The following is a 15,090-nucleotide window of genomic DNA, read 5'->3' on the forward strand; positions in this document are numbered from 1 at the left end:
GTCAGTCCATGTGGCTACAGGTAAAAACTGTAATCTCTTGGGTCACGTTTTGGTGCCTTTGTAGTAAGAAAATTTAACACACCCTTAGTTTTATATCTGTTATCCTGTAACAAAAATATGTGATTAAAGTGCCACCTAAAGAATCAAAATAGCTAAGTAATATGAGTAGGTCTTCTTGTATTTTACTGTATGAATCTAAACAACTGAGACTTTCCTTATCTAGACTTCATATCTATAAAAACAATATTCATAAAAATAAAAAGTAAACGTGATTAAAAAATCTGATTTCCTCTTTTAGATCACATAAATTAATGTCTATGGGATTACACAGGGCAAAAATATTGTAAGCGCAGATAAATCAGCAGTCTTTTAGGTTTTTACCCCATATAATCTGGTATATCTTACCGTACTTTTCAGAATATGCAAGAATCGAGTTCAAAAAGAAAATAACTCCAGGTTAAAAAGTGGTCAGCCATTAACTGTTCGGCAGTGTATCAGATAACCACCTTTTCCAATACATGATCAAAAATACGGAGCCTGGCAGAATTAACACACCCTTAAGCCAGTTCCTTTCACTGATCAAAGTACTAATATTAATCCTTTACTAACTCCTTTCATTGTATAGGATAGGATCCAAGAATGCTTTTCAGAGGGCATTTTGAAGTCTGTACCAGGAGGCACACTAGTGGTGCCTAGTGATAGTGAGTGAAGGAATGAATGAGAGCATGATAGATTTGAACTCAATAACCTTTATTCTCCAATTATAATAAAATATTTAAACTCCTATTAAATTGCTCATCTGTAGAGACAGAGCTGAGTCCATAAATATTAATAATAATGATGATGATAATAGCTTACTTGAATAATGCTAACTAATAATGGCGTCAGGCAACGTCCAAGTGTTTTACATATTTTAACTCATTTGAATCTCAAAACAACTCTATGATGTAGGTATAACTATTATCTGTGTTTTAGACATGAGGAAACCAATGAAGCACTTGCTCAAAGACACAGAGTGAGTCATTGTCAGAATTGGGATCTGAACCCAGGCGGTCTCACTCAGGAGTTCACACCTTAACCACCAGGTCATGTGAGCCTCTCCAGTTCCACTCACCAGGCCCAGGAGTGGCTTTCGGGTGGACTGGCGCTCCATAGTTTTCCTCTCAAATGACCTCTTGGTGGCAGGAAGAGACTCTGGGAAGAAGGTGAAAACCTGGAGTTGCTGCAGGACCCTGCTGTGCTCCTCATGGAAGACGGCAATCAGGTTCCCTTCCCTGCTGGTGACTTTGAGTAACTGGAGTCCATGCACAGGGAGACCAGAGACAGAGGAAAGAAGAGAACACACGTGAACGATCCCAAGACTGGCACAGTCTCCTTAAAACTCCTCAAGTGTAAGCCACCAACACCGCAGCCCAGTGCCCGCAGCCCAAGCTGGCTGGCTCCTCCGGGATCTCTCAGGGTGGAAAGAGAGCCATTTAAAGGCCACAGGTTCCCCGGCTCCATCAAGGGATCAAGAATTCTGATTCCCGACAAGCCTGACCCAGTGACATACTTAATCTACCTAGTTTAATAATGTCTCTGACAACCTGGCTGTGTATTCCCAGAAAAACTCCAGGAGAACTTGGGATTCTACCTCTCCATGGGGAGGGCGGGCCTCACCGAGAGCAACGGCTTCAGCTGCTCCAGCGCCTGGCGCACGAAGTCACAGTGGGCCTCGGCGTAGCCATGCACACAGTTGCTGAAGAGGCCCTGCGCATACTGATGGAACTTGGGCAGCTCGTCCAGCAGCTGGGCGTTCAGGGCCTCGTAGTTGTTCCGGGCCGACTGCAGCTCCTCCAGGGTCTTCTTGTCCTTCAGCTTCTCTGCCCGTTCTGTACAGTTATAGAAGTCCAGAAGCTTGTCAAAGCGTTTCTGCACCAGCTTGTGGGGCCCCGTGAACATGTTCAGTAACTGATTCAGGGGAGAGATGACCAGCCGCTCTGTCCTCTCCTTCTGTGGGGACGAGAAAGGCACGGCGTTCAGTGTCCCGAATTTGTTATGCTCAAAACTATCTTCAGGTGGATTTTGTTATGTCCTGTACCACCTGCTTTGCTCCTAGTGCACAAGCTAAACCCATGCAGATCCGACACCAGATGTACGCACATATTCTACAAAGCTTCTCAGCTTGTAACTCTTCACCCAACTATTTGCTCACGCCAAACAGTGTGCAAAATAGCTGCATAGTTGATAAATGCTAAACTACATACATGAACATGATGTTTGCATTACAACCCATTTGTGACCATCTGTCTGGTATCACTTACGTGTATGTGTCTATATATAACTTGAATTTAACTTAATATTTAGTTGTTAAAAATAGAATTACCATATGACCCAACAATCCCACTCCTGGGCATATACCCAAACAAAACCATAATTCAAAAAGATACATGCACCTCTATGTTCACAGCAGCACTATTCACCATAGCCAAGACATGGAAACAACCTAAATGTCTGTTGACAGGTGAACTGATAAAGAAGATGTGGTACATATATACAATGGAATACTACTCAGCCATAAAAAGAACAAAATAATGCCATCTGCAACAACATGGATGCAACCAGAGATTATCATACTAAGTGAAGTAAGTCAGAAAGAAAAAGCAAATAACACATGATACCACTTATACGTGGAATCTAAAATATGACACAGGACTTCCCTGGTGGCGTAGTGGTTAACAATCTGCCTGCCAATGCAGGGGACACGGGTTCGAGCCCTGGTCTGGGAAGATCCCACATGCCGCGGAGCAACTAAGCCTGCGTGCCACAACTACTGAAGCCCATGCACCTAGAGTCTGTGCTCCACAACAAGAGAAGCCACCCAATGAGAAGCCCATGAACTGCAACAAAGGGTAGCCCCCACTCTCTGCAACTACAGAAAGCACACGTGCAGCAACAAAGACCCAATGCAGCCAAGAATAAATAAATAAATAAAATATGACACAAATGAACCTATCTATGAAACAGAAACAAAATCAGTGACATAGAGAATACACTGGTGGCTGCCAAGGGGGAAGGAGGTAGGAGAGGCTTGGATTGGGATTGGGGATTAGCAGATGCAAACTGGTATACAGAGAATGGACAAACAATAAGGTCCCTCTGTGTAGCACAGGGAACTATATTCAATATCCTGCAATAAACCATAATGGAGGAGATGCCGCCGTTAGCCCTGCAGCCACCGCGGAGCTGATACTGCTCTGAGCCAGCCAGCCGCCGGGAGTGGGGTGGCGGCGCAAACATGAATGTTGGAGCTGCCCAGAGTGAGGTGAATCCAAATACCCATGTAATGAACAGCCGGGATATGTGGCTGACATATGCTTTGGGAGTTGGCTTGCTTCATATCGTTTTACTCAGTATTCCCTTCTTCAGTGTTCCTGTTGCTTGGACCTTAACAAATGTTATACATAATCTGGGCATGTATGTATTTCTGCATGCAGTAAAAGGAACACCATTTGAAACTCCTGACCAGGGTAAAGCGAGGCTCCTAACTCATTGGGAACAACTGGACTATGGAGTACAGTTTACATCTTCAAGGAAGTTTTTCACAATTTCTCCAATAATTCTATATTTTCTGACAAGTTTCTATATGAAGTATGATCCAACTCACTTCATCTTAAACACAGCTTCTCTCCTGAGTGTGCTAATTCCCAAAATGCCACAGCTACATGGTGTTCGGATCTTTGGAATTAATAAGTATTGAAATGTGTTCTGAAATGAACAAACATTTTTTACAGCTACTGAGTCTTCCGTAAGGAAGGAGTGGTTACTAAACTGCACCGTTTCTGTGATAATGTGAAATGAGAGGTAGCTACATTGGAGAGCCAGCTGCTGGTTCTTCAGAGGCTGTTTTGAAGTGCAGATTCTTACAAGAAGATGCCTCTGTTTAATGAATCTGGTATCCTTCTGACGAGGGGCTTTAGTTAAATGGCTATAAAGTAAGGGTGTAGTAGATAAATCCAAGGAAATAAGAGATTTATAAGAAACCAAGTCCAGCTTAGCTTATAATGAATGGGCATTATGTTAGGAGAAGAAAATGTTTAATCATTCAGTCATGGTCAGTTTAAGCAGAGTTACATGTAAACCAGAATCATTTCTTTACAAGTTTATTATAGATTGTTTTTATTACCATGCATATTCCTCTTGTGTTATCTAAGAGGATATATCCCTCTTGTTTTATACAAACCAATTCCTACCTTACGAATGTACTTTTTTGGTTTTGCAGGCTCAACACTGTGTTGATGGATTTATTAAGTTACTGAGTTCAGGAAGGTCCACCTTCACGACTCATGGATGATAGAAGGTAGTCAGGCACCTTAGACGCAGCCTCTGAGGCGGCCTTCTAATTTTGGAACAAAGTGGGTTTTGCTGCCTTTCCAGGTACAAGGCTGCTAAACCAATTAAGAAAATAATTTATTTCTCATAATTAAAGTATATGGTAACTTAAAGTTCTGCTGATTTGGTTGAGCAATCTAATTGTTGAAGTCTGCCATTCTTTAGCGATGGAAATTTAAAATGGACAACTACATAGCCAACCTGTGATCTGGCAGAAACTGCTTCTCTAGCAATACTATCAGAGTAAATAATGGAGTCTTTTTTTTAGCAGGTCTGCAGTAAAAGGTATCTTTCCTTAGTCCTCCTGCTCTCAATCTCCATACTTTGCCCATTAATATTTTGCCTGTCAATGCACGAGTCTTAGTATAGATAACTCAGAATGGTAACTATTTCCAAAGCAGCAACCATATTGAATCCTTGTGACTTAAGAGAAGCTTTCTATAGTTGCTGACATTAATTGCAAGAAATAACTATATTCTACTTTGAGAAGTAAACATGTCAAAAAAAAGTTCTGATATGTGATGAAACTGAAAAACCTAGAACATTTGTAAGCAAAACTGAGTGAAAAGAATTATAATACCAACTTAAAAGTCAATTTGTTTCAAACTGACTTTTGGAGGTAATGATCATTGTTTTGTATTTCAAAAGTATTGAGTTTAGAAATCAGTTGTATGATAATGCCTTTGTATGTTTGTCTTTTCTCATGTATTTTTAAATAACCAGTAATCTATACTTTAATAAATTTTTCTTTGGTGTAAAAAAAAACCATAATGGAAAAGAATATAAAAAAGAATGCATATATATGTGTAACTGAGTCACCCTGCTGTACAGAAGTTAATTAACATAACACTGTAATTTAACTATACATCAATAAGAAATAAATTTTAAAAAGATTTAGTTGTTACATAATCTGGGGTAGAGAAACTTTCACACACCCATCATACCTCTTCTACTCATAACTACTTAGTAATAATCTGTTTTCACTTTTCAAAAGTTTTTGTCTAATTCTTTCTAGAGGGATAGACATAGAGGGCACAATATTGACACAAAAGAACATAAACAGGTGCTTAGTAAATTACTTTTAAAAAGATGCTACTGTTAGAATAACCGTATGTTCCCCCAAGATCCCCCAATGTTTTCTAAAGATGCTTCAAGCATCCAGAGATCTCCAAGAAACTATCAAAGCCCACCCACTTCTACTCAGGAGATATATATAGAATATATATTTAGAATTTCCCAAGCAATTTGGCATTTAGTAGTCTTTACAAAATAGTTTGTGCCATTTCAAAAATCTGTTTGTTACTCTCTTAACTATGCAAAAATATTCCGTTTTAAGTTATTAGTTCTTTATTTTCTTTTGATCAGTTATCAGTAGCGATACCAGATTAAATTTCCTGGTTTTCCTTTATCCCCTGAAACTGGGCTGATCACAATTATAAAAAAATCTATTTGCAGGGCTTCCCTGGTGGCGCAGCGGTTGAGAGTCCGCCTGCCGATGCAGGGGACATGGGTTCGTGCCCCGGTCCGGGAAGATCCCACATGCTGCGGAGCAGCTCGGCCCGTGAGCCATGGCCCTGAGCCTGTGCATCTGGAGCCTGTGCTCCGCAGCGGGAGAGGCCACAACAGTGAAAGTCCCGCATACCGCAAAAAAAAAAAAAATCTGTTTGCATACATGCAGGTCCTATCTGTCCTTTCAGCTGATTGAAAGTCAGGTTCTGAATATAAAATTCTGATATGAACTTAGCTAAAGAACACTAGGATTCCTGGTCCATGGAAGCGTGTCTCTATGGAATTAACTTTTCCATGAGCTGGATGTTAGAGAGAACCCTGGGAAGAGACCCAGCCTGAAAAAAGTGGGCTGAAGAGTCACTTACAAAATTTGTGAAGAGCTGGTCACTGATGTAGCGATGCACCTTCTCGAACTGTTCCAAGTCTCTGTGTCCCTTCTCCATGCACACATCCCACATGCTCACGGCAGCCACCACCTTCACACATGCCGATTCCTGCAGCCAGTTACAAACACAGGTAAGACCAGACAGAACTTCTAGCCTCCATCATTCATCCTAGATAGCAGTTAGCAGTCAGAACCAAACCGACCTGCCCGTCCAAGGGCTGTCACCCATTGCTAGGGAGACAAGCCTTTTAAGAGTTGGGTGCTCAGGTGTATACTTGCTACACATTTAGATAACATGGGGAGAAAACAGCCAATAGGGAGATATCAAAATTAGAGGAATTGTAGGGTAAAGTCCTAAGGCAAGGGAACCATACTTGGTCAAATCTCTCACTTTAAGCCAATGTGTTCCTGGAAAGTCTTATAAGCCCTCAATTTTACTTGATCACATTTTCAAAACATGAATGGAGAGAGTTTGCTATTTAAAAGAAGTGTCAGAAGCACTTCAAATCAGTGGGTATTACTCAATAAATGATGATGACAGGTAACTAGATAAAAAACAAAAAGTTGGATTCCTATATACTAATATAAATTCCAGCTAGATTGACTAATATAAAAAAATAGAATGATAAAAGTACTGGAACATAGGACATCTTTTTAAAATTATCTTGGAATGGAAAAGACCTTTTAAAGTATGACACAGAACTAAGAAACCATAAAAGTTTAGTTAGACTACACAAAAATAAAACTCTTCTACACAGAGAAAACATTTTAAGCAAATTCAAAAGTCAACAAACTGGGGCAGGGGGTATTTGTAAGCCAGCAACTCAGAAGAAGGGCTATTTTCTCCAACATATACAAAGGTATTACCAGTCAATAAGAAAAAGAACAATAAATCAATAAATAAGTGCCCCCAAATATAGACAAATCACAGAAAAAGAAATATAATGATTTAAACATACAAAAATATCCTCAACTTCATTCATAATATAAGAAATGTAAATTCAAACTATATTAAAATAGCAATTTTTACCTTTCTTGCCGGCAAAGATAAGACATTTTGATTTTGATAACACTGTATGTTAGCAAGGGGTGGGGAAACTGTTTCATACATTGCTGGTGGGGAGTTTTCACTGGTATGATATCTATGAAATTTGCATTGCTTTATGATTTGGCTCAGAAAATCTAGTACTCTGGCCTTCAGATATACTCACATAGATCAGAAAAATGATCTACATGCAAGGATATTTCTCGTGCCAATGTTTCTAACTTTTTGCAACAACTTAAACATCCATCGATGGGGACTAGTTAAATTTATTATGGCATGTCCATAACAATTAAATACTATGCAGTTGTAAAAAAGAACAAGGCAGCTCTGTGTGTGCAAATATGGAACGATTTCCAAAATGCAAAACCCAAGGTGCTCAACAGTGCGTGTGTGTGTGTGTCTCTCTCTCCCTCACACACATATCTCTGACAGAAGAATCTGATAGACGTGTCCGCCTCTATGGATGACTAGGAGACAGGGGAGGGGGAGGAGTTATTTTTACTTTATACTTATCCCTTTGGTAGTTTTTGAATTTTGTACCATTTTACTTAAAAAAAAAATAACAATAATGATTTTTAAAAAGCAAAGGATCTCTTTTAAAGGAAATTATTTGTTTCATGGGATGAGATTTTCCTGTGTGAGGGACAGGGGTACATGGTATACTTATATAAACACTATTCTATTAAATCAACAGAGAAATTACGGGTTTTAAGAGAAAGGATTCTAGTCCTGGTTCTGATTTCATGAAGGAAGCACTGCCTGAGGGAAGGAAGACCAGGGCCCGCCTGACCTCCCAAGTTCTTGCAACTCTCTAGGACCTATTCGTGTACAGTTGTAAATAAATATTATTATTAGGAAGCACACCCCACAGGAACCATTCTCTTACTATTTGATCTTCAAAATGATTTTGACAAAATGAACCGTCACAAGTGCTTCTTCTATAACTGGGTACAGGAGACAGGGGGAAAAAAGGGTGATGAAGCTCGAAAGAGAGGGAGGAAAGAGCTAGGTCCCTTTACTATGAATACAACAGTGCTGATCTTCTGACATTGTTTAACTTTTAAATAACCTGTAAGAGGGCCTTCCCTGGTGGCACAGTGGGGTTAAGACTCCACGCTCCCAACGCACAGGGCCCAGGTTTGATCCCTGGTCAGGGAACTAGATCCCACACTCATGCCACAACTAAGAGTTCGTGAGCCACAACTAAGGAGCCCACGTGTCGCAACTAAGGAGCTGACGAGCCAAAACTTGCTCACCTGCCGCACCTAAGACCTGCTGCAACCAAATAAATAAATAAAACAATAACAGGAGGATATTCGTTCAGTAGTTATATCTGTAAGAATCCCAATAAAAAGTCTGTCATGGCATACTGGTCATTTGAGTCCAGGTTATTCCACATTCATTAAGCAATATGCGGATGAACAGGAGAGCGGATGGAATTATACCATATGTGATTCCTTTTTTTTTTTGGCTGGGATCTTAGTTCCCTGACCAGGGATTGAACCCAGGCCCATAGCAGTGAAAGCACCGAGTCCTAACCACTGAACCACCAGGGAATTCCCCACTGTACATGATTCTAATGAGAGTGATGTCTTTACTCACCCGGATATGCTGGAGGTAGAGAGACAGGTCTCGGATAAAAGATTTGATCAATCTTTCTTGCATTCGGAAGTTTTTCTCTGTTTCTTCAAATACTTCATCTTTAATCTGTTCAAAATAAAAAAGTGCTGTTAGCAAATTGGGACTCTCCCTCAATAGATCTTATTGGCAAAAGCATCTTTCTTAAAGCATCTTTTGTTTAAATTTTAAGGCTTTGATGTTTCCCTGAATCATACTGAATTGGATTTGACAGAGCTCCTAAGTACACACAGGCCCTCCTGGCTCTAACTGACCCCCTCTGTTCCTGATGGAAACCCTTTGCTGGTCAGGCTGTTTGCTTCACCAGTATTGTTGCCTTGCCTGGTTTGCCCTCCTCTCTCCCTATGCCAAACCTGCCCCTCTCCTTTAAGACTCAGATTAAATCTCTTGCCAACATGAAGCACACTCTCACGGAGCTCCAGTTTTTTTAAGTACCACAGCGTGTAGAGAACAAACTACAAAGCTTAGCAACTGATTCTTTAGCTGGTATTTTCCACCGACTGTATCACATACACATGGTTCAGTGCATGAAGTCTGGAGACTGGATCTACTCTGTTGATAACTGTTTTACAAATCACTCAAACCTTAGACTTTACATTTCCTCATGTGTGACATATGGTGTTGAACAAGGTGATCTCTGAAATCCCTTCTAGCTTAACATGTCTACAATTTTAATTTTGTCTCCCCAAATAGATTATAGCTCCTTAGGGGTGTCTAAAACCATGATAACTATTACATGGTGACCGATTTGGCCTCCTAATTTGCCTTTATACACACTGTAAGCAGCTCACCAAGGCTCGGATGGAGGGTTGGGTGGATGGATTTAAACGAACAGTAGCTGCAGGGTCCTGTATCTACCAGCTAGCAAACACCAGGGGAGGTACTAAGAGGGGAATCTTGCCAATTCACACCATGCAGGCTGCCCCGTGGAGCCCTGAAAAGCAGCCAAAGACAGGCTGAACCTTCAAGCGCAGGAACCTCACCTGTGGGGCAAAGCCAGTGAGGTGCTTCAGGTGACTGCTAACCCGGTTGGATTTCTTGATGATGGAGTGGATGTTCAGTTTAGAAATTTTCTCCATGAGGCTATCTTCATCACCCTTTCGGTACTTGAGGACTGGGGAGTGAGTCAAATTGGTGAGTGAAGAAAGCCCTCTTCTGAGCATGGACAGACTACAAATGAGACTAACAACCCAAACTAGAGCTAGTGCTTGTTTTCAATGAGCTTATAACTGAGTACGCAAAACGTTAATCCAAATCACCATTTATGGACAGATCGGATACCTGGAGAACAGCAGAGACTGTGCGCAGACTGGAGAAGGTTAGAGACAAGGAAGGAAGGTCGCAGAGGTGTAAGGAACAGAGCCTAAGATTTGGAGTCAAGGAAACCTGAGTTCAGTGCCTGGGTCTGTCATTTCATCAAGGTGTGGCCTTAGGGAATTCCCTGGTGGTACAGTGGTTAGGACTCTGCACTTGCACTGCCAGGGCCTGGGTTCAATTCCTGGTCAGGGAACTAAAGTCCTGCAAGCCATGGGGTATGGCCAAAAAAAGGTGTGGCCTTAAATAAGCCACTTAACTCCTCTGAGCCCCATTTTCCTTTCCAATAAGATGTAGAAAGTAACAGTACCTGACTTACAAGACCACCTTAAATGGTCTCATATACAAACAAGATATTTATATACAATCGTCTCATAGTGAAATGCTATGCAGGAGTTTTTGATTAATCTATGTGTCATGCATCAGGCACAGTTTGCAGAAAAGCCTGGAAATAAGAGTAAAAGGGTAGCAAGGGAAGGCTGGGTGGTAGCAAAAAGGCACACTTTACTGTTGTAGGAGATTAAGATGACATTACATGAGGAGATATGAACCAAGACAAAAGGCCAGATGGCCAGAGAGCTTTAACATCCACAGTCAACATTAAACACGGGTGTCATGGCTGAAGCGGAAGGGAAAAATGATTTTAGATAAATATGGAGATTAGTGGAGAGACAGGCAAAGAGGCTATATTATAGATTCTTTGAGGATATGAATAATAAATCAGTTTAGCATGGTCACCATGCTATACTCATTGAGTGTTCAAAATCAAAGCCTCAACAAGAGATTTGATGAGACAAAAGAAATGGTTCAGTTTGTTCTATATTATAAAGAAAGAGAGGGTGTTTGGCAACTGACTGCACAGTTCTGTGGGGGAGGGGAGGGGCACAGACCAGAGGCAGGACTGATGGGACCAGGGAGGTGGGCAAACCCGGGTCTTCTGAAAGAACACAACAAAGTTCTAGCTTAAGTGGAAACACTGAAATATCCAACCAGACGTGCGGAGCAAACACACATAAGCATGGACTGAAGAGGACTGCCTTCAATGAGTTGAGAAGGCAATCACTCATGCTTGAAGGAACTCTCCTGATCAGCCATTCTCTAATAGGTCTTTATATCTCTTAGGAAAGACTCATTGCTATAAGCTTTATCACAGGTGCCTTATTTCCAACATGCATGGTTGTGCTTTTATTATGATCACTGTTTTTTTTCTTTCATTATCTCATTTTCCCCAAATTCTATTACCATTTTTTCATCACAGCCCTATTACCTACCATCTGCTTGTCCACCTCTGGTGAAGTAATTAATTCTTTTGAGAAGGAGAACATTCTCAAGGGTATACCTCCTTTTCAGCAAGTATGCTTTTCTTACCCAGGTCCTTTCGACGTTTATATTCATTAATGTTAACGTTGATTTCCTTGACTGCAAGGACTGCATTGGTTAAAGGCACTTTATCTGGGTGGGACTCGGGGGTGGAATTCAGCAACTCCATCAGCAGCAGTGGGTAGCGCATTACTCTCTGCACTGGTTTGATGAGGAAGGAGCCCAGGTTAATATAATTTGTGCATCCCCTTCAGGAAAAGGAAAAACAGAGACTTCAGTCAACTGTCAGTAACACAGGGCCTACAGGTAGTATTTGTTATTCCTAATATAGCTCCGTTCTTTCACCCTACTTCCCAACTTAATTCATTCACATTTACTGGGCACCTAATAAACACCAGGCAGTGTTCTAGGTGCTGCGGATTTAGTAGTGACCCAAAAAAGTCCCTGCCCTAGTGGAAAGAGGCAGACAATAATCAAACAAACATTATATGAAGTGTCATTTGGTGGTAAGTGCTACGGAGGAAAATACAGCAAGGCAGGTCTACTTCTAGGTTTCTGTCTATAAAGGAAGAAAATAATGAAACGAGCTTCTGCATCAAGTGGCAAGAACTTACCATTCATTGTACAGGCTCCTACGGGCAGTGAGCATGAAAAGAAGAAACAACTGATTAAAGAAAATACTGATGCTGATTTTCACATTCCTCTCAGAACATGTTAGTCCAACTAATGCCTATTAGCTGGGCAGACAAAAACCACATGGGACAGAAGGGGAATTGTGAATGTCTATGGTGGCATATCTAGTCTATTAAAAAAAGTCAATAAGCCCTTAACTTCACTTTGACCTACTTAGACATATATTATATCCTTATAGCCTGCCTCCCTAAGACAGGAGACTCTCACCTGATGGTCAAGAATAACTGACTTTATCTTCTTACCTTTTCTCTCATTTGGACCAAACTATCTTCCTGGCAGCTTCTTACCTGAAAATGCTAACTTAATACTTTGTGTGTATAGATAAAAGTGATTTTAATGGATAAAACTACAAGCAGGAAGCTACTTAAGATTTCCATGATACAGAATGGGAAAAGGCAAGTTACATAATAGGACCTACGATAATGTATCACTTATGTTTAAAATATGATAGATCCATAACATAGACATGGGAGTGACTTCCAAAAGGCAGAACTGAAGAGCTATGATGGAATGAAGTGCTCAAAACTCCTACTTAAGATCTGCCAAGGAGTCCTGAAGATGCTTCTGGATCTTCTCATCCTTCTCATATATTTCCAGCAATGAGATGGCCTCATCATGATTCTGGCAATAAACCTTGTATGTTCCTTCAAGCTCATCTCGGTGATCAAGAAACACCGGTCCTTTGGAATATACACAAACATACAGTGTTTTTTAGTAACTTTCTTCTCAGCATACTAAATGGAAGGTATATAACCAAACTTTAATACCAGATAATCCTATCACAAGAAATGAGAATAAGACTATCCTTCAAATTAATATGATATTTCCATGTAACCGCTTAAAATTCTACTTATTTAAAGCAAAATTTAAGAGAACTATCTCATCCATGTATTTATTTTTCAGAACGCATACACATGCACACGTGCATGCACACACACACAGCTGGTCCCTGAAACAGAGTCCAGTCCCTTTTCTGTCAGGCAGAGTAAGGCATTTGCAAGTACTCTCCGTATAGGCATGTGATCAGAACCTGTAAAGACCCCTCAGCTCTCTAAGCCCCAAATCTCCACAGGGGTGAAGAGATCCTTCTACGGCAGCAGCTTCCAACCTTTTCTTTGCACATAAATACACAGACTATGAAGTTTATCATATTAATAAATACATTAATTTATAATATAAATTATATATAAATATATTAATACTATATTATATAAATATAAACCCTCTGAATCTATGATATAATAATATATGTACTTCTTTATAAAGCACTGAATAGCAAAACATAGCAATGAATCTAATAATCACCATAATTTCAAAGTATGATGAGTGACACAAGAGACTGGTATAACGTGTTGTTTCTGGTCATTGCTGGAATTTCGAGATACTGCAACAACTTAATGTGATACGAGCAGGTGACTTCAGTTGGTGACAAAGTCACTGTTCCCTACAGTCATACCTTAAATCAATGCTAAATTTCTGTTATAAATAAAGAAACTTCTATACAAGTTGGTGGAGTACTTGAAATCTACTCATGGACCCCTGGTCTACGCCATTTGGGCATAGGAATAATTCCTAAGCAAACTTCCCCGGAGCAAGTTCATTTAGATCAGCTGCCTGAATGTGCCCATTCCCTGAACTGTTAAAACTGCTCTTCCTCTTGCCCCTCTTCCCTCTGTGTACCTGGTCCTTCCTTCTTCAGCTTGCACTGCTCCCCAAAAGACAACGTCCTCTCATCCTTGAGCTCCTCCCTCAAATTATGACCCTACTTACTGCTTCCCCTATAACTATTTCTCCCAGCCGCTGTGGGCATAAACCCCTTCCCTCAGGGAACCCCATCCGTTTCTCTACAAGGTCACCTCTGTTCCCTCCATGTTGTGTCCTATGGAATTCCCTATTCTCGTGCAGAGCACTTTCTATTTAAATGAAATGTATTTCCTTGATTATAGCTCCTTCCAAAAGAGAGCCTTGACTATGTCCATACAAACCACACTCATGCTGCCGTCCAACTGGCAGCCTTTCTTTGTCTAATCCTGTGACTCAACAGGCACAGGAGTTAAGAGTGGGGCTGCTTCCTTTTGACGTTCAGGGCCACTTTGGAATCCCTGAGCCACCAATGTCTTTATCCAGTTTCACCATCCGGTATTTGCCTGTCTTCGCCCCTTCGTATCCATTCCCCACCAGCACTCCCAGAACCTTCACTCTCACACCGGTTACACTGTACCTCCTCCATTCATGGGTTTTACCCTCCCTAATGGTGACTCTTCTACATCAACTACAAACTAACAAAGCTACAACTTAATTTACAGTGTCTTTCAAATTTGGGTCAAAACCCATGAATGGGTCAATGGAATCTACTTTATGGGTATGATCAACACATTTTTGAGGAAATAAAATGGAATAGAAAAGAACAGAAAACATTGAACACAGTAAAAGTAAGCACAGACACACACACACAAACATGTATCCTGGTCATTAGGTAAAATGTATTTCTTTCTGTGGGACATGCTTAAAATAATAAAAAAAGCCAGTTCCTTAGATATTACTACATATCCAGAGTCTCCTTGTACTTCTTCCTCATCTCAACCTCCTCGTCTTCTAAATCATCCAAGCCCTGAACACCTACCATTCTCTCCTTCCCTGTGGACCCTGTCCTGGCTGTAACTAGAATCCTTCTCCAATCAGGCTTATAAGTTAATTCAATGATGCTTTTTCCAGCATCCTGGATTACCCTGGATTTTCACCAAGTTATCCCCTCACTGTATACTTTTCCATTTTTATTCCTGGATCATAAAAACTGCTTGGAAGGCATACTTTT

At 40.7% G+C, this 15,090-nt stretch overlaps 1 protein-coding gene and 1 pseudogene across 3 annotated transcripts in view; one reads left to right on the plus strand and one right to left on the minus strand.

Annotated features, from left to right (window-relative positions):
• DNMBP (dynamin binding protein) overlaps positions 1 to 15,090 on the minus strand; it is a 108,164-nt gene that overhangs the window by 6,110 nt on the left and 86,964 nt on the right. For all 3 annotated transcript variants that reach the window (XM_024735031.1, XM_024735029.1, XM_024735030.1), the window contains 8 exons: positions 12,808 to 12,955; positions 12,197 to 12,214; positions 11,631 to 11,830; positions 9,932 to 10,062; positions 8,913 to 9,017; positions 6,246 to 6,374; positions 1,660 to 1,992; positions 1,115 to 1,294 (listed from right to left, as the gene is read on the minus strand). In XM_024735031.1, coding sequence (XP_024590799.1) covers positions 1,115 to 1,294; positions 1,660 to 1,992; positions 6,246 to 6,374; positions 8,913 to 9,017; positions 9,932 to 10,062; positions 11,631 to 11,830; positions 12,197 to 12,214; positions 12,808 to 12,955 — 1,244 coding nt within the window. The remainder of the gene's footprint in view (positions 1 to 1,114; positions 1,295 to 1,659; positions 1,993 to 6,245; positions 6,375 to 8,912; positions 9,018 to 9,931; positions 10,063 to 11,630; positions 11,831 to 12,196; positions 12,215 to 12,807; positions 12,956 to 15,090) is intronic.
• LOC112393038 (ORM1-like protein 1 pseudogene) lies at positions 3,278 to 3,739 on the plus strand (annotated as a pseudogene).

This window comes from Neophocaena asiaeorientalis, unplaced genomic scaffold (genome assembly GCF_003031525.2).
Source record: "Neophocaena asiaeorientalis asiaeorientalis breed wild unplaced genomic scaffold, Neophocaena_asiaeorientalis_V1.1 scaffold240, whole genome shotgun sequence".
Taxonomy (NCBI): domain Eukaryota; kingdom Metazoa; phylum Chordata; class Mammalia; order Artiodactyla; family Phocoenidae; genus Neophocaena; species Neophocaena asiaeorientalis.